The sequence below is a fragment of the Delphinus delphis genome, chromosome 19 (assembly GCF_949987515.2).
Source record: "Delphinus delphis chromosome 19, mDelDel1.2, whole genome shotgun sequence".
In the NCBI taxonomy this organism is placed as follows: Eukaryota; Metazoa; Chordata; class Mammalia; order Artiodactyla; family Delphinidae; genus Delphinus; species Delphinus delphis.
Window position 1 is genome coordinate 49,900,788 of NC_082701.1, and position 23,642 is coordinate 49,924,429.

General features: G+C 44.6%; 2 protein-coding genes across 4 annotated transcripts; both read left to right on the forward strand.

Annotated features, from left to right (window-relative positions):
- Positions 1-309: 309 nt before the first annotated feature.
- LOC132414258 (zinc finger protein 892-like) lies at positions 310-6,122 on the forward strand. Its single transcript, XM_069540113.1, has 4 exons — positions 310-510; positions 569-673; positions 4,867-5,235; positions 5,476-6,122. Exons 1-4 carry the CDS (start codon positions 310-312, stop codon positions 5,938-5,940), a joined length of 1,140 nt encoding a protein of 379 aa, XP_069396214.1. The 3' UTR covers positions 5,941-6,122.
- A 6,288-nt stretch (positions 6,123-12,410) lies between these two features.
- Positions 12,411-19,371, forward strand: ZNF232 (zinc finger protein 232). Of its 3 annotated transcripts, none has more exons than XR_009516974.1 (5): positions 12,411-12,460; positions 13,732-14,209; positions 14,483-14,609; positions 16,269-18,059; positions 18,653-19,371. XR_009516974.1 is itself a non-coding variant. In XM_059997212.1 (4 exons), the coding sequence occupies exons 2-4, from the start codon at positions 13,790-13,792 to the stop codon at positions 17,027-17,029; spliced, it is 1,308 nt and encodes a 435-aa protein (XP_059853195.1). In that variant the 5' UTR covers positions 12,411-12,460; positions 13,732-13,789; the 3' UTR covers positions 17,030-19,371. The 3 variants fall into 3 exon arrangements, 1 of the variants encoding a protein (XP_059853195.1); XR_009516973.1 differs by having other exon boundaries at positions 18,656-19,371; XM_059997212.1 differs by having other exon boundaries at positions 16,269-19,371.
- The last annotated feature ends 4,271 nt before the right edge of the window (positions 19,372-23,642 follow it).

Sequence of the window (23,642 nt, forward strand, 5' to 3'; positions counted from 1 at the left end):
AGTCACCACACTAGACGGAGCACACCCTAGACAAAGACCGGATCTGCATCTTTGCAAGCTCAGTGACTGGGGAGGAGACTGCAGCTCACGTGGGTGGAAGTGCAGCATCCCCACTCCTCGGGCTTGTCTAGGAAGACCGGAGGACTGGACTTGGTGGCCATCCGGTTCTTGCGCCCCGGGGGTGCGGGGCGAGGGGCGGGCTGGCCTGACTCCGAGCCTCCCCTGGCTGGCCGCGGCTCCACCCGTGACAAGTTGCTGGTGGGGGTGGGGGGGACACAATGGCCGAAGCGGCAGAGGTAGCATTAAGTGATGGGGACACTGAGGGTGGCCCGGCGGCGAGGCCCCGTAGTGGCGGTGCGTGCGGCGCTGGGCTCCTGGGCTCAGGTCTCTGGCTCCGAAGGTCTGGCCCAGCCGCCAGGGCCCCAGTCAGTCACGGTCTCATCCCGTGGTCTCCCGCTTGCAGCCCCAGCCCGCAGCTTTGAGGTCCTCCGGGCGGCCCACCCAGCCCAGGTAGGCAGGATGGCCCTTCCTGGCTCAGTGCCTCCAGGGCTGTTATCTACGGGAGCAGAGACCGTACGGGATGCGGCCAGGCCGGGTGCGCTGCCAGTCCACGCACAAGGCGGTCTCCGCGAGAACCGAGTGCGGGAGAGTGAAGGGGACAAGGTCATGCTGGGTAAGGAGCTTCTTCAGTGACTCCAAGAGTTATTTATGGGGACCTTGTGACCTTCGCAAAACAAAGTTTCTTCTGGGTTGGATGAGGGTCAGGTTGGTGGCTTCTTGGATTTGGAACAAGCATCACAGACCTCTGAATCCCTCTGGGATACAGAACTGTCTCTGTTCCGTTTTGAACTATTATCTAGAAAGTCAGGCTCACTGCGCCAGTGCTCGTCCCTCCCACCCCCACCCCCCAAAAATGCCTCTAGCAAATAAAATGAGACATCCTGATGCCTTGCAGTAATTCCTGCACTCAACTAAAGTAAGTTAGATTTGGTACAGTAATAAACAGAATTAAAGGTTTCTGAACAGTGATTAACATGACGAAAGTGATGCATAACTAACAGCATTGTCCAGTCTGAACTGAAGCGGGAAAATCTGGGTGTCAAGATCATTAACCAAGTAACAAAATTTAAACTATCCATTATTTATTGAGCGCTAACTCTGCCAGGTGTCATTTTAAGCACTTTACATGTATTTAATCCCCACAAAACCTCTTTTAAATGCTATTACTGTCCACATTTGACAGATGAGGAAACAAAGGCACAGAAATGTTAAGTAACTGAAGGTCACACGGCAAATAAATGGTAGAGGCAGACAAGGCAGCCTATGTCCAGAGCCCATGTTCCTAATGACTATGCTCCAGTCTCTTATGGTAATCTACTGAAATCTGGAAAGCCATGAGTGGTGCCAGGGGGAAATTACGGGAATGGAAAGAATGACGTTTTTTTCTGGAAAATTAACTGGACTTCATAGTAAGCGTATTAGTTTCCTAATTACCACAAACTGAGTGGCTTAAAACAACAGAAATTTATTCCCTCACTGTTACGGAGGCTACAAGTCCAAAATCAAACTGTTGGCTGGGCCATGCTCCCTCTGAAGCCTCTAGGGAAGGATCCTTTCATGCCTCTTCCAACTTCTGGTAGCCCTAGGAGTTCCTTGGTTTGTGGCAGCATAATTCTAATATCTGCCTCCATCTTCATATGGTTGTCTTACTTCCAGTTCTCTGTCCAAATTTCCCTTTTTTTTTTTTTTTTTTTTTGCGGTACGTGGGCCTCTCACCGCTGCGGCCTCTCCCGCCGCGGAGCACAGGCTCCGGACGCGCAGGCTCAGCAGCCATGGCTCACGGGCAAAGCCGCTCTGCGGCATGTGGGATCCTCCCGGACCAGGGCACAAACCCGCGTCCCCTGCATCGGCAGGCGGACTCCCAACCACTGCGCCACCAGGGAAGCCCTCCCTCTTCTTATAATGACACCAGTCATATTGGATTCAGGGCCCACCCTAATGACATCATCTTAACTTGATTACATCTTCAAAGACCCTATATCCAAATAAGGTCACATCCATAGGTGCCAGGTAGACATGAATTTTAGGGGGACACCATTTAATGCAGCACAGTAGGGAAAAATTATTCAAGAATAATGTAAGATTAGGAGCTTGGGGCAGGGCATTACCAGAGACAAGAATATTAGAAAAACATGTCAGTTTCAGAATTGTAAATTTAGAAATAATCTGGTTTCCAAGAGAAAATATTCACCATTTCATTTGGTTGTGAGATATAGATTTTGTTCAGGAAGTCCAGCTGGCTCTTTAGCTGGGCCTTACGCTCTGATCACCAGATTTCAGGGTCTGGTCCTACACTTTCCAGGTCCAGAAATTTTACTTTGTCAGTGTACCTATCCAGAATTATTCAGGCCAGGGAAATAGACCTACCCAAACCACAAGAAAGTGGTATAAAAAACAGGGGAAAATACAACTGCCTGATCAGAAATTGAGTGGGCTGTCAACACATTTTCTATCTAGGAAAACCTATAGAGGAAGGTAAATTCTAATTAGAAGTTTGCTTAGGGCTTCCCTGGTGGCACAGTGGTTGGAAATCCTCCTGCCAAAGCAGGGGACACGGGTTTGAGCCCTGGTCCAGGAAGATCCCACATGCCACAGAGCAAGTAAGCCCATGTGCCACAACTACTGAGCCTGCGCTCTAGAGCCCGCGAGGCACAACTACTGAGCCCGCACGCCACAGCTGCTGAAGCCCATGTGCCTAGAACCCGTGCTCGGCAACAAGAGAAGCTACCCAATGAGAGGCCCACACACCACAACGAAGAGTAGGCCCCGCTCGCCGCAACTAGAGAAAAGCCCACACGCAGCAACAAAGATCCAAGGCAGCCAGAAAAAAAAGGAAGAAAGAAAAGTTTGCTTAGTGGGCATGGAAACAAAGCAAGGGCATTGTCAGGTAATATTAATGCAGATGTCATCCTGCTCTGATCACTTGGTATATCTACGTGCTCTTGGGAGGAGGGCAGGTGTCTGCCAAGGGGACAGAGAATATCCCCATGAGCTGGAGTGAGCACCCTCCCCTGAACCAGTGCTGGAGGCACAGGCACATTTTTGCTCTCTGAGTCCATCTTTTCTAGATGTAGAAACCTAGTGTTTCTTCATGTCAGGTTTAAGACAATTGATTAAGTTCCCCTGTCTTGATTATTATAATCATACTCCATCCAGTGCTCCTCTGAAACCAGGTCCTGGTAACTGTGATTGGACTTAGGAATTCCAGGATTTCCTTACCTCTTTGAGTTATTTCTGCATGTGGATAATTTCAGCCATTATATGTTGATACTTGCTGGTTTATTATTAAAGAGTAATCTCTTCCAAGTTCTATTGGCATCTTTACTTTGCTCCTTTGAAGGGATAGCAAGCCCACCCATCCTTCCTTTACCTCCACTACTCTCTATACTTCCCCACAGACTTATGTAATCCGGCACAGTGCTGTGTTCTTACTGGGCCCAGAGACAGCCTCTGCATTTAAAGTGGTGCTTTGAGGCAATTACTTTTCAGTCCTTCATGGTTGACAGTTGAGATAAAACTACTTGCCATTCTTCTCCCTATTTATTGGGTATATCCACTAAATGGCCAAGAAGATGAAACTGTAACTAAGGGTCTCACCTCTCAGGCAAAAATATGTCATAAACAACTCTTGAAGTATCAAGGTTGCTCACCATGATCCACCTAACTGCCCTTCTCACCTCCAGAGGTGGGCTCCCAGCAACCAAGTTTATCCTGTGTGATACCCCCTAGCCCCTACCACCACCAATTACAGTCAAAGTCAACATTTGACCTAAACTGGGATAACTGATTCTCTTTTCTAAGATTTTGGAAGTGGAACTAAAGAAATCTAGTTAATACAGGGCTGGTCTTTTGCATAAAGGAAATTTTAAGATCCAGGAGCTAAGGTACTAAAGGAAAAAGACAGTTTGCCGAGAGAATGATGTGGACTCAAAGTCTGATTCAGTAGCTCTCCCGTGTGTTTCTGACAATCAGCCGAGTTTGGGAACTGCTTTTATAGACCATAGAGACCAAAGTTAGGTTTAGAAGCCTTTCTCTTTCCCAGATTATAACACCATTTTTGAGAATCTAGAAGCATAACCCAATCATAGAAATGTTTTACTTTGAACATTTGTTTCCCCTTATAAGAATTTCTTTTCTCCTAGCATAGTGGAGGGAAGCCATATATATGTAACGAATGTGGGAAAGGCCTTAAATCAAAGCTCAGATCTGATTATCCATCACAGCATTTATACTTTTAACTTACGTTTCAGATAATGAAAAGAAAACCAAGAAGGAGGAATGGAAGCTAAAGCAGGAAATTTCTGAAGAAACAGGATCAGGACACCCAGTACAAATACCCCATGGATCTAAATTCTTAGGACCCAGGGAAAGTGAGAACAGCTTGGAGAGGCAACAGGTAAACTCAGCAGAGGCTGGACTGCTACACTCTTCTTTTGAGGAAAAGGGGTTCAGCCAAGTGAGCATTACCCTTAAGAAAGGAAAGCTTGACATTGATAAGAAACTGAGAATTTGTGATCTGACCCCAACTGTTACACATCAGAGAGTTTCAACAGAGGAAAGAACCTATAGGTGCAAGGCATGTGGCCAGAGCTTCAAACAGAAGTCAGGACTTACTCAGCATCAGAAAATCCATACCGTAAAGAGAAGCTGTTAGTGCAATGAATGCGGAAAGGTCTTCACCAGGAGCTCTAACTTGGTTATACGTCAGAGAATTCACACGGGAAGGAAGCCTTATGTTGGTGGTGACTAAGGCAAAGATTTTAGCTGAGCTCCAATCTCATGTGACATCCACGAATTCATACCAAGGAGAATCCCTATGAATGTAATCAGTGTGGAAGAGCTTTCAGGGAAAGCTCAAATCTTATCCTGCACCAGAGAATTCATAGTGGAGGGAAGCCATATGTATGTAATGAATGTGGGAAGGCCTTCAATCAAAGCTCAGATCTTATTATCCATCACAGCATTCACAGTGGAGAGAAACCCTATGAATGTAATGACTGTGGGAAAGCATTCAGTCAGAGCTCCCATCTTGTTAACCACCAGAGAATTCATACTGGGGAGAAACCCTATGAATGCAGCGAATGTGGAAAAGCCCTCCGGCAGAGTTCCCTTCTTATTCAGCATCAAAGAATCCATAGTGGAGAGAAACCCTACAAATGCCCTGAATGTGGAAAAGCCTTCTGTGGGTGCACAGTTTCTCTTAAACATCAGAGACTTCATATTGGAGAAAAACTTGAATATGAGAAAGCTTTCAGTTCAGATTCAGAACTTAATGGACAGGAGAGAATTCACAAGGAAAAGAAATCTTATGAATATAATGAATGTGGAAAAACCTTCCTAGGCAGCTCAGATCTTATTAGATATCAAACAATTCACACTGGAGAAAAACCTTTTGAATGCAGTGAATGTGGAAAGGCCTTCGGCAGGAACTCAGTCCTTATAGAACATCAGAGAATCCATACTGGTGAGAGGCCTTATAAATGCAGTGAATGTGGGAAAGCGTTTAGGGGGAGCTCTCAACTTATTCAGCATCAAAGAATTCACAGTGGAAAGAAACCCTATGAATGCAATGAATGTTGCAAGACTTTTAATCAGAGCTCAGACCTTATTCGACATCACAGGATTCATAGTGGAGAAAAGCCCTATGAATGTAATAAATGTGGAAAAGCCTTCAGATGGAGCTCAGACCTTGTTAGGCATCAGAAAATTCACACTGGAGAGAAAGTTCATGAATGTAATGAGTATGGAGAAACTTTCAGTCAGAGCTCAGGTCTTAGCATCAGAGACACCACACAGAATCCTAGGAAGACAGTAATGATAAAATGTCTATATATATATATATATATATTTGTTTTTAAATACTGTTGTGTCTACCTTTAGCCATCGTAACTATAATACTTGGAAAATTCTAAGCTTCTTAAGAGTGATTTTCATCTGATTCAGTTTAGAGTGTTCAGCCTCAGGCTGTGTGCAGATTTGTCCTTCCTAAACACTTTCCACAAAGACCTTGATGGGGTAAGCCTTTAATTACATTTTCACTCCTTACTTTATCATCAGAGGTTCCACACCACAGGGAAATCTTGCAAATGGAAGAACTTGCTTGTAAAGCACCTACATCATCACAAAATTGTGTCCTTGTGTGTCTTCTTCAGCAGCACCAGGAATCTAATAACTTTTCCCATCTTTTTATCCATAATATGAACTGTACCAAGGGAATATAAGATAGGTGTGATATCCTGAACTCTAGAATGAATGGCTCTTCCTGGGACAGAGTCTAATCCAAAAGTCTGAAAATGGTCCTGATGTTTTCTCATTAGAATAAATGTCAATAAATAGAGTAGATTAGAGAGTTTGAGCTTGTTCTTCCATTCCTAGTAAAATCAGATACAGAAGCAGCTAGTTTAATTAGGAAAAGGAAGTGACTAGTAAATCATAGGACAGTTACCTTCTTTCATATAAGGGTAGAAGTTGTGATGAAATCTCTTCTGTAGGATTTTAAAGTATAATGGCACTTTGGAATCTGACATACTGAAATCCAGGTTCTGTCACTTTTAATCTATGTAATCTTAGGCAATTTTTTTTTATGTTTCTGAGCCTTGGTTTTCTCATATGTAAAATCAAGATAACAATACCTCCCTTGGGCTATCGTGAAGATTAAACGAGATAGTTTTGTTAAGCATTTAGCAAAGTTCTAGACACATAGTATACAACAAATGATAGATGTTTTTGTCAGTAGTTCCTATGGGCAGTGATTATCTAAGGCATTTTGAAGGAAAGGAGACAACATATTCTCCCAGGCTAAAGCCTTCTGGAAAATTACATGATTCTGCATTTCCTGATCCTACTTGAAGTCAGAAGGGGCTTGGCTTAGTGTAAGTAAATGGTAAGGATTGGGGAAAGTGGGGGTGGGGCGGATTTATACAAATTTTCAAGGATGCTGTATCTTTTTTCTTCTTTTATTTATTTATTTTTTTTGTGGTAAGAACACTCAACATGAGATTAACCCTCTTAACAAATTTTTAAGTGTATGACACAGTCTTTTAACTATAGGCACAGTGTTGAACAGCAGACCCCTAGAACTTACTTATCTTCCATAACTCAAACTGCACCTGCCAAACAGCAACTCCCTATTTCTCCCTCCCCCCAACCCCTGGCAACCACTATCCTACGCTTTGCTTCTGTGACTTTGACTCTTATAGGTACTTCGTATAAGTGGAACCATGCAGTATTTGTCCTTCTGTAGGATGCTATATCTTGGAATAATAAAGTTAGCAGTGAATCTGAGAAAAGTTATATAGCACTATAGAGTTGAATTAAGATTTTTCTTGGAGAGGCTAGCGTTAAGCTGAAAGTATTAAGAGGTCAAATCAATAAGTATCTTGCAAATATGATAGTGAACTTTAATTCCTGTAGGTGGCTTAACTGGTTTTGAGACAGTAATAATCAGAGAAAATAAGGAGGTCTCAACTTTTTCACATGGTAGAAGGCAACAAATAAAAGTCCAGGACCAGATGGCTTCACAGGCAAATTCTATCAAACGTTTAGAGAAGAGTTAACAAAACCCTGACACCAAAACCAGACAAAGATATCAAAGAAAGAAAGGAAGGAAGGAAGGGGGAGGGAGAGAGAGAGAGAAAGAAAGAAAGAAGGAAAGGAAGAAAGGAAAGGGAAGGGAAGGAAGAAAGAAAGATGGAAGGGAGCAAATTACATGCCATATCATAAAAGGCAAATTGTAGTGAGTTGGAAAGGCTCTTTCGACCATCTGAACTATTTCAAAGGAGTCAAGGCACTGTTGTATGGTTTAATTTTTGTGTTCTTATAACTCATCGGGTCTCCAGTCCAGTCACCTTTCTATCCATTGTCCCTCCCTGGTTTTTACCCTTTCTTATTAGATACCTCTGTCCAACACTTCAGCCACTCTTTTACCAATATCCTTTTTGCCTCATTCTTCAGTCACGTGTACCTGGCCAAAAGAAAACTACCATGGACAGTCCTAATTGTCCTTCCCTGAGCCTGCACCTGGGTTGAGGAAGAAAATCACAAACCTAGGGAGACATAGGCCTTTGGGCACTCAACACTAATACAATTCTAGTCAGCACTCTCTCCCATTGTCTGTAATACCACTAAACACCTCCCCCTCTCTTTGCACATCTAACCACCCACCCACCGCCCTTCTTAGCACGTGATCTCTTCACAAAGAAAGTAGAGACCTTTGCACAGCAACATTTTCAACTTTCTGCTTCCATTCCTTTCCCTTACACATCTCTCATATACTGTACCCAACTTTGCTCCCTTCTTAATAGAACTGCCTTTTCTCATATCTAGGGGGTCACCTTTCTGTCTGTGCTTTCTATTCCACTCCCTCTGGGACCTCACCGCATCCCATTATCCCATCTTCTTCCTGTATCTTCACCTCTCTGCTCCACTGCCCCTTCCCAGCTGTGTACAAATATGTTCAAGTATCTTGCATCCTAAAAACCAAACAAAATTCAACCCCAACCCATTTTTTCCCTATATCATCTCCCTTTGTAGCCAGTTTTTGCAGGATCTTAGTTCCCCAACCAGGGATCAAAACCGCAGTGAAAGCACAGAGTCCTAACCATTGGACCACCAGGGGATTCCCACATTGTCTCCAATTCTTAACTCTCTTCCTCAACCCATTGAGGTCTCTCTCCCAACACACTATCAAATCTGTCTTTACCAAGCACACCAGTGACATTGGTCACTAAATCTCCTCTTGAGCTGGCTCCTTTCCTCCAAACCATTTCTTCCCTGAAGCAGGATGGGTTTGAATGTAGCAGTTGAGGATGTTGAAAATAGAGCAGGTAAATATGTTGATGTCCTTTGGCTGCAGCTAGAGTACAAATAATTTCTCCTTTCAGCTTCTGAATCTCTCATGAAATAAAGATTTGGAGGAAATTTCTCCCTACCTCTGATGTTTATGAGATTAGAAGACCTAAAATTCTGGTCAGTCATGTGACACTATGCCCATGTCTTGTATGGTTGGGCATGAGTTAAGCCTATGGTGAAGAGGGCCTTGAACAGCTGGGGACGAGCTTGGAAGGACTGGTTTCTCTGTCTCTGGAGTTTTATTAGAATCTTGGGTAAAATGATTTTTCCTCATTACCTCTGAAGGGTATCCATGACCATTTTTTGGATGTGTGATCAAGGAGACTGTACCCCCATGTGCTTTCTTTCCTCTTAGCATAAAGAATCTGGATCAGATCTGGCAGCACCTTGAGATCCTGAGAGTGAAAGTGAACTTGGCTTCTCTGAGCCTTGGTCTTCCATTGCTGTTCTACTTGCCTCAGAACTGTTCACCTGTTTAATCCATCATACACACCACTATTTGATTTTCTTGAAATACTGCTTTTATTATCTCACACACAGACATGCAAACTCACATTCAGAAAGTAGCCAGTGGGTGCCCATTACCTAAAGTAAAAGTTCTTGGCTTGGCATTTAGTTTGAGGTCTGGTCTAATTACTGTCCCTAAACAGCTAATGCGTTGTCCTGACTCTTATCTCAGGCTCTCCTGATCCCCTGCGGCATTCAGAGTCCCCACCGCTTAAACTAACTTTTTCTTTAAACACAGGCAACGTGTCTGACAGGTTCTGGCACACACTCAATTCTTTAAAGGAAAATGCCTTGTCGCTTTTTTTTTTTTTTACATTGTTCATTGTAAGAAAAATTCAAACACTGAAGCATGACTTGTTTGAATGAACAAACCAAAGTCCTTTGTTTCTCCAGTCTCACAGCTTACAGGAAGCCTTTTTTTTTTTTTTTTTTTTTTTTTTTTGCGGTACGCGGGCCTCTCACTGTTGTGGCCTCTCCCGTTGCAGAGCACAGGCTCCGGACGCGCAGGCCCAGCCGCTCCGCGGCATGTGGGATCTTCCCAGACCTGGGCATGAACCCGCGGCCCCTGCATCGGCAGGCAGACTCGCAACCGCTGCGCCACCAGGGAAGCCCCACATTTAGCTTTTTGAAAGCAGGGAACTACGTTTTGTTTTTTTTTTTTTTTTTTTGGAACTACGTTTTTGTATCCCCTCTCCTCCAACACAGACCTAGATTTACATATATATTTTTGTTCAATAAATGTTTGAATGAATGTCCGAGTTTATAATTTTCTAGTTTTGTGGCAGTTGTTGAAAACTATAGTCATCACAGGAGCACAGTATGTGTAATTTCCTTTCTTTTCTTTCCATTCCAGATGTAACCATAAACTAGTCACTGCAGAAAAAAATTCAGGTTAAATTATATTTTGCTTGCTTGGTCAAAGTATCCATTTATTTCAAATTAAACTTGGTGACTGGTTTCTAGTTGAGTGTTTTTGTTGTTTTGGCTGTGCCACGCAGCTTGTGGGATCTTAGTTCCCTGACTAGAGATCAAACCCGGGCCCGGAAGTGAAAGTGCCAGAGTTCTAACCACTGGACCTCCAGGGAATTCCCTCTAGTTAAGTATTTTAATGATTCCCATTTAAAACTCAGTTGTTTGCCAGAAAGTGGTGCTTCATGTTACATCTAAATGTAATTGCTCTCTAGCACTTTCTTGGGGTCTTCTTACCCACCCCCTGCCACCCCCAGTCAGGGTTGTTTTATATATATTTGGCTGGTGCACACAATTTTGGTAATTTATATTTTGCCAGAAGATCATCCATTTCATCTAGGTTTTCCAATATCCTACCCTAAAGTCCTACCCTAATGAAATGGTCTCTAATTCTTTTCATCTCTTCTGATTCTATGGTTATGTTCTATTTCTCATTCCCATTCTGGTTAATTTTTCTTTTTCTTAATAAGGTTTTAAACAAGTTTATCGGCTTTATTGCTCATTTCAAAGAAATTAGCATTTGAATTTATCTCTTCTTTTTAATTTTTCCATGTTTTTTTAAAGTATTTATTTACTTATTTATTTGGCTGCACTGGGTCTTAGTTGCAGCATGGGGGATCTTTTTTTTTAGTTCCAGCCTGTGAACTCTTAGTTGCAGCATGTGGGATCTAGTCTCCCTGCATTGGGAGCGCGGAGTCTTAGCCACTGTGCCACCAGGGAAGTCCCCATTAATTAGCTTTTATCTTTACTGATTCACTCTTCTTTGCTTCTTTGGGTTTATTTTACTATGATTTTAAAGTTTCTTGGGACTTCCCTGGTGGCACAGTGGTTAAGAATCTGCCTGCCAATGCAGGGGACACGGGTTCGAGCCCTGGTCCGGGAAGATCCCACTGGCCACGGAGCAACTAAGCCCGTGCACCACAACTACTGAGCCTGCACTCTAGAGCCCGCGAGACACAACTACTGAAGCCCACGCACCTAGAGCCCGTGCTCTGCAACAAGAGAAGCCACCGCAATAAGAAGCCCATGCACTGCAACGAAGAGTAACCCCCGCTCGCTGCAACTAGAAAAAGCCCGGGAGCAGCAACAAAGACCCAACACAGTCAAAAATAAATTAATTAATTTAAAAAAAAAGAAAATTTAGCTTAAAAAAAAAGTTTCTTAAGGTGACTTAAATTGTTTTATATCTATTTTCATTAACAAGTGAGGTAGTTAAGGTTATACATTTTCAAGCATGGCTGTTGCTAGGTCCTATAGATTTTACCACGAAGTGTTCTGTTTATTGCCTGTCCCTAAACAGCTAATGAATTGTCCAAATTCTTATCTCAGGCTTTCCTGATCCCCCCTGCAGAATTCAAGAGTTTGTAATTTCGCTTTTGATTTCCTCTTTTGATCCAGTTGGATTCTTTTCTTTCTGATTTTTACTAGTTTGCTCAAGTTCTAGTGCATCCTATTTTTTCCCTTGTTAATTTGGACGTTCTACTGTACTTTTCCATTCTCATAATGGTTACCTCCCCTAGAACTCATAATCAGACGCATATTTCTCTCATTATTGGAAAAGAAGATGGCAGTGATTTCCTCTATCAACAAGTCCTTTTTCCCCTACCCCAGTAAACTGCAACCTTACATTTCTTTTTACTCCTCCGCAGGAATTGTTTTTTATTTACTAACGGACACGCATAGGCCGGTGGTTGGGAATATTTTCTCCCTGGGGGTAACTTCCTCCTCGGCTGTGACCCTTTAATCAGGTCTGGGAAGATGTAACGAGAAAACAGAACGCAGAGGAGGAAACGCTGCAAAGAGGCCACGCACAGGCTGGAATTTCCCTGCCGTTTAAATCGGCTTGGACGGCCCCTGGGCCTACAACTGAACAGAAAAGCGAGGCCCTCCAGCCATTAAGCCAAAAGGCCCGCTCACACCGGCCCCGCTCCCCTGTCCAAGGACTGCGATTCCCAGAGCCCTCCGCGACCGGAGAGGTCGCGGCCGCGGGTGCGCAGGCGCACACCTGCCCCCGCGGGTGGGCTGGAACCGCGCTACGCAGAAGTGGTCAGATGGGAGCTCCGGGACCTGCGAGGTGAGTCTTAGCGGCGGCGCCCCGGGTGTCGCTCTTTGGCCCGCGCTGCTATGGCCAGTCCCGGAAGGCAGCGGCGGTTTCTGCAGTGAGCACACCCCGCAGGCAACCCTGTGAGGAGCCGAGGCCAGACCGCGCGGAACGGGGTCCGGGTCCCCACGGTTCCCGCGCCCGGTTGCACGGATTACGTCACGTGTTGTGGAGGGCGGTGGCTGGCCCGGTGCGCCTCTTCTCTTTTCTGGAGATCCCAGGGGTTAAAGTGAAGGGCGGGGAATTGTAACTGGTATGGAGGACAGCCCCCTCCCCAGGCGATCGGGCGGTCCCCTGCCCAGTGCCGTGCGCAGGAGTTCAGCTGCGGGCTGGCGCCGCCGGAACATCACCCCGAGAAACAGCCTTCTGCGCTCGTCTTCCGTGCTTCCTTTGTCCTCGGCCAGCGCCCCTGTTTGTGTGCCTTTAATGGCCTCTGGGCGCGTCCCACCTCCTTCCCTTTAGATTTTCCTGACGCTGGACACCTTACCCGAGACCACGTCTTGCCCATAGCAGCCGCATCTCAGGACCCTACTACAGATCCTGGGCGTTTGAATAAGATTGCCTCATAGGAATTTTAAATTTTTCTTTTGTTGTGGCCACTACAGAAACTTGAGAAAGAGTGGAGAGGCCATCTGGGAGGAGGCTGCCTCTTCAATACCTCTGAGAGTCAGTCACCTTGCACTGAAACGTTCCTCAGCTCTGAGCTCTGGAAACTTGAGTTTTGCTTAAGACTTGTTTCTTCCAGTGGGATCCCGGAACACTTTTTTTTTTCCTGCTGTTTTCTCCTGCTATAGCATTTATCTAGTTGTATTATCTAGTGTAGCAAACTCTTTACATATCTGTCTACCAGATTGTAAGTATCTCAAAGGCAATGACTCTTACTGGAATAAGAATCTGGAGAGGAATGGAGAAAAAAGTATTAAAGGGTATAGTACAGGGTTTGACTCTTGGTAGATTCTGAGTGTGTGTTAATGAATTAAAAAAAAAAAAAAAAAAAAAAGAATGGGACTTCCCTGGTGGCACAGTGGTTGAGAGTCCGCCTGCCAATGCAGGGGACGCCGGTTCGTGCCCCGGTCCGGGAAGATCCCACATGCCGCGGAGCGGCTGGGCCCGTGAGCCATGGCCGCTGAGCCTGCGCGTCCGGCGCCTGTGCTCCGCAACGGGAGAGGCCACAACAGTGAGAGGCCCACGTACAGAAAAAAAAAAAAAAAAAAAAAAAAGAATGATTTCTACTTATGTTACAGGGTGCCCCTGAAAGACTCCTGCTAGTATGGGCCTTCTACAGAGCCAGTCCAGGCTAGGATGGCTGGATCACTAACAGCAGCTGAAACTCTGGCCCTTCAGGATACACAGGGTCAAGAGAAGATTATGATGATGGAGCCAAAGGAAGAGGAACAGTCTTGGGAGTGTGAGACCAGGCTACATGGGAACCGCTCTCCCAGTCAGGAGATCTTCCGCCAACGCTTCAGGCAGCTCTGCTACCAGGAGACTCCTGGTCCCCGGGAGGCCCTGAGCCAACTAAGGGTGCTCTGCTGTGAGTGGCTAAGGCCCGAGAGGCACACCAAGGAGCAGATCCTGGAGTTGCTGGTGCTGGAACAATTCCTGACCATCCTACCGGAGAAGCTCCAGTCCTGGGTGCGGGGACATCACCCTGAGAGTGGAGAGGAGGCTGTGACTGTGCTGGAGGATTTAGAGAAAGGACTTGATGAACCAGGACTGCAGGTGGGAAGGGGAACATACGATCTGTTGTGGGAGCCAGATCAATGACCTTCAGGCTGGACAGAGGGGCAGCAGTAGGGGGAGTTGCCAAGTTCAAAACTCTTTTGGGCCAGGCAGAGCAGTGAGTGTGTGTTTCTGTGTGTTTTTTCTGCCCTCAAGTCCTGAATAAGACTCTAGCTCCTCTTCCTGCCCCTGTGCTGACTCTGAGGAGGCTCTCCAAAGTCTCCTTGGAAGCTTTGGCTCCACAGAAACCGAGTGGTGCCTGATCACCTCCAGGTCCCAGGCCCGGTACACGGACCTGCACAGGAAGAGCCGTGGGAGGAGAAGGAGCCTGTGGGAGCAGCCCAGGAGAAACCAAGCATCCAGCTCCAGCCTAAGGAGACCCAGCCTTTCCCAGAGCGTGGTGAGGAGCAGGATTCTGTGGGGAGGGAGAGGAGGAGGAGAGGGTATAAAGGGCACAGAGGAGGTGGTCAAGAGTTGGCTCTCCTCATCTTGCCCTTACTATTCTTACCTCTTAGGTGAGAGACGTAGCCTGTTTCATCACTCACAAAATTAGGAATAACAATAACCTACCTCATGTAGTAGCTGTAAGGATTAAATTTCAATCATAACCTGGCTGTAAAGCCTCACCAGCATCTCCGGGCTTTAGAGGGCCCTAAAACAGGACCAGAAAATACTTCATTCACTTCCTGCCTCATCATCTCCACTGCCCTGGGCTACAGGCCAGCCTGGAAATCTTTTTCAACTTTCTCATGACTCCCAAAACATACTTTTTAAGCCATAACACACTCCGCGTGAGACACAGCCTGTCATCACCTTTATCTACCACCTACGCCCCACCTAAAAACCCTATTTGATACTCTCTTCTATCTACACTTCTGCCCTTCAGATTCACCACAAAAACTTCCTTTCCGGCCTGCCTTCATCCCCACAAACATCCTCTCCTCCTTCCTACGGCAAACTCTAGAGGGAGAGCCTCAGGACCACACACTGGCCTTGCTGAGTGCTGTATAACCTCATGAACCATCGGGAACGTGACATGAATATTTTGCTAATCAAGAAGACTCTATTTAAATACTTCATTTTACACCACAACCCCACCACCATCAGACAAAAGCCTATGAAAATTCAAATTCTTGTTGGCAACAAAATGGGAAAAACTAGAAATGGAGATTAATCTTAGTGTCTGCTCCATAAGTATGTTTTTATTTCCCAGCACTTCCTTGCCTTTCTTGCAGAGTTCTCCTTGTCTCCTTTACTTCTGTTTTGTAAGTCTCTCTTCAAAGCTAACTACTGTTTGACTTTTTTTTTCAGCAAGCATGTTTCAGATTTCTTTAACCACAAGCATTTAACCTGAAAAAAAATGTATTTTTAAAGTCTTGCATTACCTTATAGCAATTGCTTTTTGTCCTCTTTAGACTACAGAAAGCATTACAATTAAAAGACAAAAAGCGTTAGAGATGTTTTAAAAACCAAAACGCAAAGCACTCTTCTCTTCATTTTTTAAGGAGCAGGTCAAAGGGAAAGGCAGAAAGCACCAAGAAGGCAGTCGTCCCTTCAGTAAAGGAGCCAGCTGCTTGGGGATCCTTTTCTGTGGCTAGAGATTTGTGGGGCAGGGAATGACAGGGAAGAGGTGAAGGTCACGGAGTCAGGAGGAGCAGGGTCTTTGCGCGTTTAGGAACGTCCCTTTTCCCTCAACCTGTGATTCTCATTTTCCCCTTCCCACACAACATCACTCCCCAGTTTCTTGAAAATATTATTTTTGCTCATATTTTTTAAGAGTAAATCCTAAAAAAGAAGGTCCTGCCTTGAAATTTATTTTTCAAATAACATTTTTGCAGTGTTCCGTTAAGGAAAATTTAGAAAAAACAGATAAGGGGGAGGGGTGAGAAAAAAGGAGAAACCTTCTCCCCTACAAAATCCCATCACCAACAGATGACCAGTGTTCATATTTAAATGACTTTCCTTCTGAATTTTCTCGTCTGTGTATATTGAATATTTTTTAAGCTTTTATTTTCATGCCAGAAATCCTAATCCAAGTGTCATTTCTCTATACATCCAGAACAGGTATATTTACATTTTCCATCAGTTGTTGCAGATGATGATGCAGAGCCCAAGGACAAAGGGTCGTTGCCAGAACCACCCATTACTGACGTGGAATCACAGGTGCTCAGAGAAAAACTCACCACCAGCACCTCTACATTTGAAGCTGCCTCTGAAGTTGAGGCCCCTTTAGAGCAGCAGCAGAGAAATCTCAAAGGGGAAAGGCTGAAGCAGTCCCCCGCTCAGGGGAAAAGCTTCAGGCAGATGGTCGTCACCCTTAAGACAACTCCCACAGGGAAGAAAGACCATGAATGCAGTGAATGTGGTAAAGCCTTCATTTATAACTCACACCTTATAATCCACCAGAGAATCCATTCTGGAGAGAAACCCTATAAGTGCAGTGACTGTGGGAAAACTTTCAACCAGAGCTCAAACCTCATTCAGCATCAGAGAATTCATACAGGAGAGAAACCCTACGAATGTCATGTGTGTGGGAAGTCCTTCAGGTGGAGTGCTCACCTTGTTCAACATCAGAGGGTTCATTCAGGGGAGAAGCCCTACGAGTGTAATGAGTGTGGGAAGGCCTTCAGTCAAAGCTCATATCTAAGTCAGCATCTGAGAATCCACAGTGGAGAGAAACCTTTCCTATGTAAAGAATGTGGGAAGGCCTACAGATGGAGTTCTGAGCTTATCAGACATCAGAGAGTTCATGCCAGAAAAGAGCCTTCCCAATGGACTGTGGGTGAGAAAGTCTCCAGACAGAATTGTACTTTTGTCTGATCAGTTTTAGGACTATATTCCATAAAAGTTATAAGCACCTTAAGATTTTTCCTGTGTCTTTCTTGATTTAGGAAAAAATGTTTACCTAGTCCCACCTTCAGCTCATCGCCTCATGCCCTCTGTTTGAGATGACTGTATCAACTAGCATGCCTTTGGCTGCGAGTAACAGCCAAGATGCCGAATTCATTAGGGTTCTGGGCCTGGCACAGAGCAGCTGTGCAGGCAGTGCCATCCTATATTAGTATTATTGTGAATGGGCCTTTGGTCCTGGCCCTTCCTCGGCCCCATACTGAGCTGCCTCTTGGGACAGGGTCACATCTACAAGTGTCCAGGCATGAGACAGAAACCACACTTGTTCTTTGAGCAGGAAACGTTTAATACAAAGAAGTGCTAGCTAGTAAAGGGGGATTATCTGTTAAAGGAGGTAACGAGATCTTAATATAGGAATAGCAGCATGGGGAACAGCTACTACCTCTAGGACTGAGGGAGAGCATCAGAGGAAGAAGCAGACCTAGGAGAGCCAACCCTCCCCCGCACCCCCAGCCCAAGACTGGACAGGTGAAATTCAGGCCTGACTGGACAGGTGTGGCTGCCCCAGGGGTATGTGCGAGCTGGTCTGTACAGGCTTGCAACAGCCAGTTCTGCACTTCTTTTCGCCAGCCTGCACTGAAATTGGTCATGGTGAGAGTATTCATGCCGTGGAAATCAGGAATGCTACAAATCAGGGCTTTTCTTTTTTAACTAGTTGTTAAATATTGACACTGGCTGGTGAAGTTCATCAAGGCGCTGCAGGTCAGAGCAGGAAGCCACTGGTCGAGGTGCCCGCAAACTCACCAGAGGACGGGTGCTGCACTGTAAGGACAAGAAGGAAAACTACCAGAAGGACAAGCCCCTTCCTCTTTGCTTTGTCCCTCCAGTGCCCTTTACTGGCAAAGCCTGACACTGTGCCAGCTGGCAAAGGGGAGATGTCGACAGTTCCAGCTCCAGTCTCATAGAGTACGGCAGGGGACGGCAGACTTGGAGTGAGGAGGTGATTACTTGCTAACTGGCCCGTGTTATAAACTCCTTTCCACCTCAGGACCTCTGTCCTCATTCTCCATTCCCTAACTCCATGCTCTCCTCCCAGATAGTTACATAAGTCACATTTTACTTTGTCTAGATCTCCACTTAAGTGTCACCTCTTGAGAGAGGCCTTCCCTGACTCTGAGATACAAGTTTTATTTCTCTCTCACATAAATGTCCAGACATGAGCAGGTGGTCAGCAAACAGCCCACAGGCCAAATCCATCTTGCGGCCTGTTTTTTTAAAGCCCACAAGCTAAGAATGGTTTTTGCATTTTTTTAAGTGTAAAAAGCAGGAAAGAAGAGTTAAGTGACAGACTGTGGCTCACAAAGCCTAAAATATTTACTTCTGGCCCCTTACAGGAAATTTTTTTCAAGCCCTGGTCTAAGGGACAGCTCAGTTTAATTTCACCAGGTACGTCAGGGACCCACCTTGCTCCTCTGTCCCCTGGATTAGGATGTGTTTGTCTGCATGGTTGATGCTGGATCCTTACCGTATCCACATTCCATTTCCCAGGAAGAGTGAAGTAATGGTCTCAAGGACTGGCAATTTCCTTTTCAGCAGGTGTCGCAGAAGGGGACCCAATCCTTTGGTGAAGATTCAACTACACAGCCACATCTACCTACCAGGGAGGCTGGAAAACACCTCTAGCAGGGTGACAATTTGCCCAATTAAAACTGGAGAAGGAGAGAACAAATTTGGGAAGACCATGAGCGTGCTCCACCCCATGGAACATCTCCCCACTTCTGCAGCCTGGTGCTGCGGACTGACTGGCGAAGGAGAGTCCTGGTCCCTGAAAGGGCAGAGCAGGATCTGGGAGGCAGATGATGTGGTCAAGACGTCAAGGGTATGGATTAGAGCTCTGGTCTTGGTGGTGGTCACTCCAGAAATAGCCATCATTTTGACTGCAGCACCCTGTATTCATCACTGAAAAGAGCTGAAACCAGAATAATTTGTAGGCAAAATGTTGACCTGAGGCCATCTCTTCTGACTTCGTTAGTGCAAAAGAAGCTATTCCAACAGCAGAGGTTCTGTATACTTAGTTTGGTTGTATTACAGGAACTAGTTCCGTATCCAAGAGGGGCTCCTGGGATTTAAAGGTGCCATACTGGTCCAATCATAATCTGTTCGTGTTTCTATGTATGAGTGCCCTGCTCACATGTGCATTTTGGAATTCACTGATAGCAGAAAGTTCCCCTAGCTGTGCAGCTGAATAAACAAAAGAACTTGTACCTGCTAACGAGTGTGGTCTTTTGTCCACAGCAGGAGATAGAGGAAGAAACAGATTGTTCCCCCTCTCAGGAAGCTGATAGGCAGCCTGTAGTTGAGAGAACCCTTTCAGCAGCAGTGGTCAGTTCAGCAGTGGTGGGCTCTGCAGGCAGGCAGCCAGTACAGATCCCAAAGCTCAGGACTCACTAGCTGTGGTGATCCTGTGAGTTCATGAGGGCTGCCCGAACAAAGTACAATAGACTGGGCGGCTGAAACAATAGAAATTTATTTTCTTAAGATTCTGGAAGCTAGAAGTCCAAGATCAAAGTGTTGGTAGGGTTGGTTTCTTCTGAGGTCTCTCCCCTTGGCTTGCAGATGACCACCATCTCCCTGTGTCTTCACATGGTCTTCCCTCTCTGCATATCTGTGGCCTAAATTCCTCTTATAAGAGCACCAGTCATCGTGGGTTAGGGCCCACCCTAATAACCTCATTTTAACTTCACTACCTCTTTTTTTTATTTTTTTACGTACGCGGGCCTCTCACTGTTGTGGCCTCTCCCGTTGCGGAGCACAGGCTCCGGATGCACAGGCTCAGCGGCCATGGCTCACGGGCCCAGCCACTCCGCGGCATGTGGGATCTTCCCGGACCAGGGCACGAACCCGTGTCCCCTGCATCGGCAGGCGGACTCTCAACCACTGCGCCACCAGGGAAGCCCTCACTACCTCTTTATAGACCCTATCTCCAAATGCAGACACATTCTGAGGTACTGGGGATTAGGACTTCAACATGAATTCTGTGGGACACATAACTCAGCCTTGGGTAAATCACTCTCCTAGTCTCAGCTTTCTCTTCTGTAAAATGGGGGAAATAATAGTACCCATCCATAGGTCATGATAGGGATTAAATTCAATAACACCTAGCCCAGTGACCGGAACAGGTAACATTAAAAAATGTTAGCTTAGGGCTTCCCAGGTCAAAAATATTTAAAGGAATTAAAAAAAAAAAAAAAAAGTACCCAACAACATACAGTTTACAATGCCTGGCACCCAATCAAAAAGGCATGCAAGAAAAAGGAAAACATGATCCATAATGAGGAGAAAAAATCGATAGAAACAGATCCAGCAATGACACAGATGATAATTATTAGACAAGAACACTGAATGCAGCTATTATACTCCGTATGTTCAAAAAGGTAAAGGAAAACATGAGCACGGAGAAAGACAGAGAAGAGATATTAACAAGACCCAGACTGAATTCTAGAGATGAAAGATATGTCTGAGATGAAAAATGTACTGGATAGAAACTATCCAAAATGAAATACAGAGATTAAAAAATACATTTTAAAAAAAATAGATGAACAAAGCATCAATCAGTAAGTTGTGAGACAACTTTAATCAACCTAATACATGTGTAATTAGAGTCCCAAGGGGAAGAAAGAGGAAAGCAGAAAAACATTTGAAGAAGTAACAGCTAACAACTTTCCAAATTTGCTGTAAACTATAAATCTACAGATCCAAGAAGTTCAACAAACACAAAGCAGAAGAAACGTGAAGGCAGATACACCAAGGTACTATCAAAATTGAATTGCTTAAAGCCAGTAATAAATACATAGGCAGCAGAATTGGCTGAGATATGGAATTTCATTTTAGAAACAAGAACTAAAACTTATAAGCAGTAGAAAGAAGTTTTGACTTTTCCTATAAGCACTTCACAATGGAATTCCCACTTGTAAAGGAAGAAATCTTCTGTGGTAGACCTGCAAACATAATACATTGGCCCTGACAAAGAAACAGTGTTATAATGGTAATTAGATTCCCATGTCAACTCACAAGGGCTACTTAGTGTCCTTAAGGTAGATGAAATAATGTACATTTAAGACAAAACACAGAAAGAAAAAAAAAACAGGAAATAAAAATAAGTACAATGTAGTGGTTAAGATGCAATTTTTATTCTCTTTGAATTCTAACGCTTGTGGGAAAGCATCTTTAACTTGGGGTAAATCAGAGGAGAAAGAAAGTGGGTAAAAGAGAAAAAGAAACTGCATTTATTGGGCTCCTACTATACACAAAGCAGTGGACTGTCAGATATACCATTTTGTACTATACTCCCACAAACTTGAAGCGTGGGTATTTTCCCCACTTTATGGATGAGGAAATTGAAATTCAGGGAATAACCAAGATTAGACAATCCACGATGAATTCTGAAGGGATTTCTGGGTGTGTTTGGGGTCTTTACAGGCTGGTGGCACTGGTTATTTGGTTGTTTGCCTTAAAAACAAATGGCTACTTTTTCCTTGATTCACTTGCATTTCCTGCATTACTGCTGTTTCTTTGCTTAATTGGAATTTATTTCTAGCTAATGAACGGGTCCATGTGGCATAGAGAGAAAAAAGGGACACTTTTCCCCAAGGTACCTGAGAAAACATTTTAAGAGAAAAAGAAGCTCTCCCGCTCTCCCTCTCTTCCTTCTTTCCTCTTTCCCTCCCTCTCCCTCCACCATGTGAGGACATAGTGAGAACATGGTCACCCACAGCCAGGAAGAGAGCTCTCAGTAGGAACCAAATTGGCTGGCATCTCAATCTGGGATTTGTAGCCTCCAGAACAGTGAGAAAATAAATTTCTGTAGAAAGGAATGAAGGAAGGAAAGAAAGAGAGAGAGAGAGGAAGGAAGGAGGGAAGGAAGGAAGGAAGAAAGAAAGAAGGAAAGAAAGAGAAAGGAAGGAAGGAAGGAAAGAAGAAAGGAGGAAGGAGGAAGGAAGGGAGAAAGGAAGAAAGAAAGAAAGGAGTTAAAGAGGCGTTGCCTGTATTCAACGGACAGAACATCCAGCCTGGCAGGGTTCTGCTGTAGATAGTGAGGCTCCCAACATATGGTTTGTCCTGCAATAGATTCTAATCCTTTCAATAACAAGTCATTTAAAAACTAATTTTCAAGGAATTCCCTGGCCATCCAGTGGTTAGGACTCCACGCTTTCACTGCTGAGGGCCCAGGTTCAACCCCTGCTCAGGGAACTAAGATCCCACAAGCTGTGTGGCTCAGCCAACAAAACAAAACAAAACACACAAGAACAACTAATTTTCAAGATTATCCTGAGCATACTACTACATATGAAGAAAACATAATCCTGTGATGATGCTGAAGCAGCTGCAAAAGTAAGAATACTGAATCCCAGCAAATACATTTAAGATATAGCTCACATGAAGAAAAAAATATAATATATCCAAGAAGATGGAAATAATGTATAAAAACAGAAACGAGATCAAGAAGTAAACAAAGCCTCTTATGAAAGAAAGATTTTGAGGATGGTACAGGTGAAGTATCTGATTTGGGTTTTGTTTTGTTTCAGTGCTGAAAGTTGCAAGGAGAAGAGGTGTGTTTAAAGCAATCTGTGGCTATCTTGTATTTGAGTAAATCGTATAGTGGATCAATTCCCTCAGCTAAAGAAAGGTTTTGGTTCAATGTTTAACATTTTACGTGTCCCCATATCACATAAAGAGATATAATTTATATTAGATGGGTGATATAGACCTTTAATGCCATGGCCATCATTTTAGGGGATAAAGGATCTGCATAGAAAAATAAAGGACAGCAAAGGCATTATGATTCTACATTCAGTTAATTAAATTTGAAATGTCCAATTCATCATTTATGGCCTCTTATTTATTTAAGTCATTCATTGGTTAATTTCTGAGTGGCAACCCTGGGCTGAATGCGATACGCTCTTCTACAACAAGGTAGCCCTGTCCTCAAGGAGCAGGACAAAATTAGCTGGCACAAAGGGCATTTCCAGTCTAGTGACATCAGTAGAGAAGAGGAAAGATCAGAGCAAAGTTTCAGGTCGGAATGAAAGTGTCCTACAGTGAGTAAATCCCCAGATCGCTGTGCACTGTGGATGCTCTGATGCTGAAACTGGTGAGAGTTCTGATCAGAGGCTTTTCCGCATTGGTATTCCAAGGGCCTCTCCAGTACAAGTTTTCTGATGAATTCCAAGGTGGGAATTCTGTCTGAAGGTGGAATTCATTACATTAGCAGGGTTGCTCACCAGTGTGAACTCTCTGATGCAGAGAATCTCAGCTCCACCCGACCGCATGAAGACCCCTCGGGTCTCTCCCACATTCGCTGCACTCCTGGGATTCCTCCCACTTGGGAGTCAATGGAGTGGAGTGTGGATTATAGTCCTGTGACTAAAGTTCCGCCCTGTCCCCACCACAACCCAGCTCAGAGAATGCCAACATAACCAGCAGATCAGGGGCACAGAAGCATTTTTCTCCTTTCTAGATGATGTTTTGGGTAATCTGCCCACTCCAATGCTTAATCACCCTTCTTAGCAAAAGGCCTCAAATA

Excerpts from the sequence above, each read along its gene's own strand:
- LOC132414258 (XM_069540113.1), top strand. The coding sequence starts at position 310 with ATGGGGACACTGAGGGTGGCCCGGCGGCGAGGCCCCGTAGTGGCGGTG. Across the intron at positions 511-568 it reads GGGCGGCCCACCCAGCCCAG|AGACCGTACGGGATGCGGCC; the intron begins GTAGGCAGGATG and ends CTACGGGAGCAG. Across the intron at positions 5,236-5,475 it reads AATGCCCTGAATGTGGAAAA|GCCTTCGGCAGGAACTCAGT; the intron begins GCCTTCTGTGGG and ends GAATGTGGAAAG.
- ZNF232 (XM_059997212.1), top strand. The coding sequence starts at position 13,790 with ATGGCTGGATCACTAACAGCAGCTGAAACTCTGGCCCTTCAGGATACA. Across the intron at positions 14,210-14,482 it reads TTGATGAACCAGGACTGCAG|GTCCCAGGCCCGGTACACGG; the intron begins GTGGGAAGGGGA and ends GATCACCTCCAG. Across the intron at positions 14,610-16,268 it reads CCAGCCTTTCCCAGAGCGTG|AACAGGTATATTTACATTTT; the intron begins GTGAGGAGCAGG and ends CTATACATCCAG.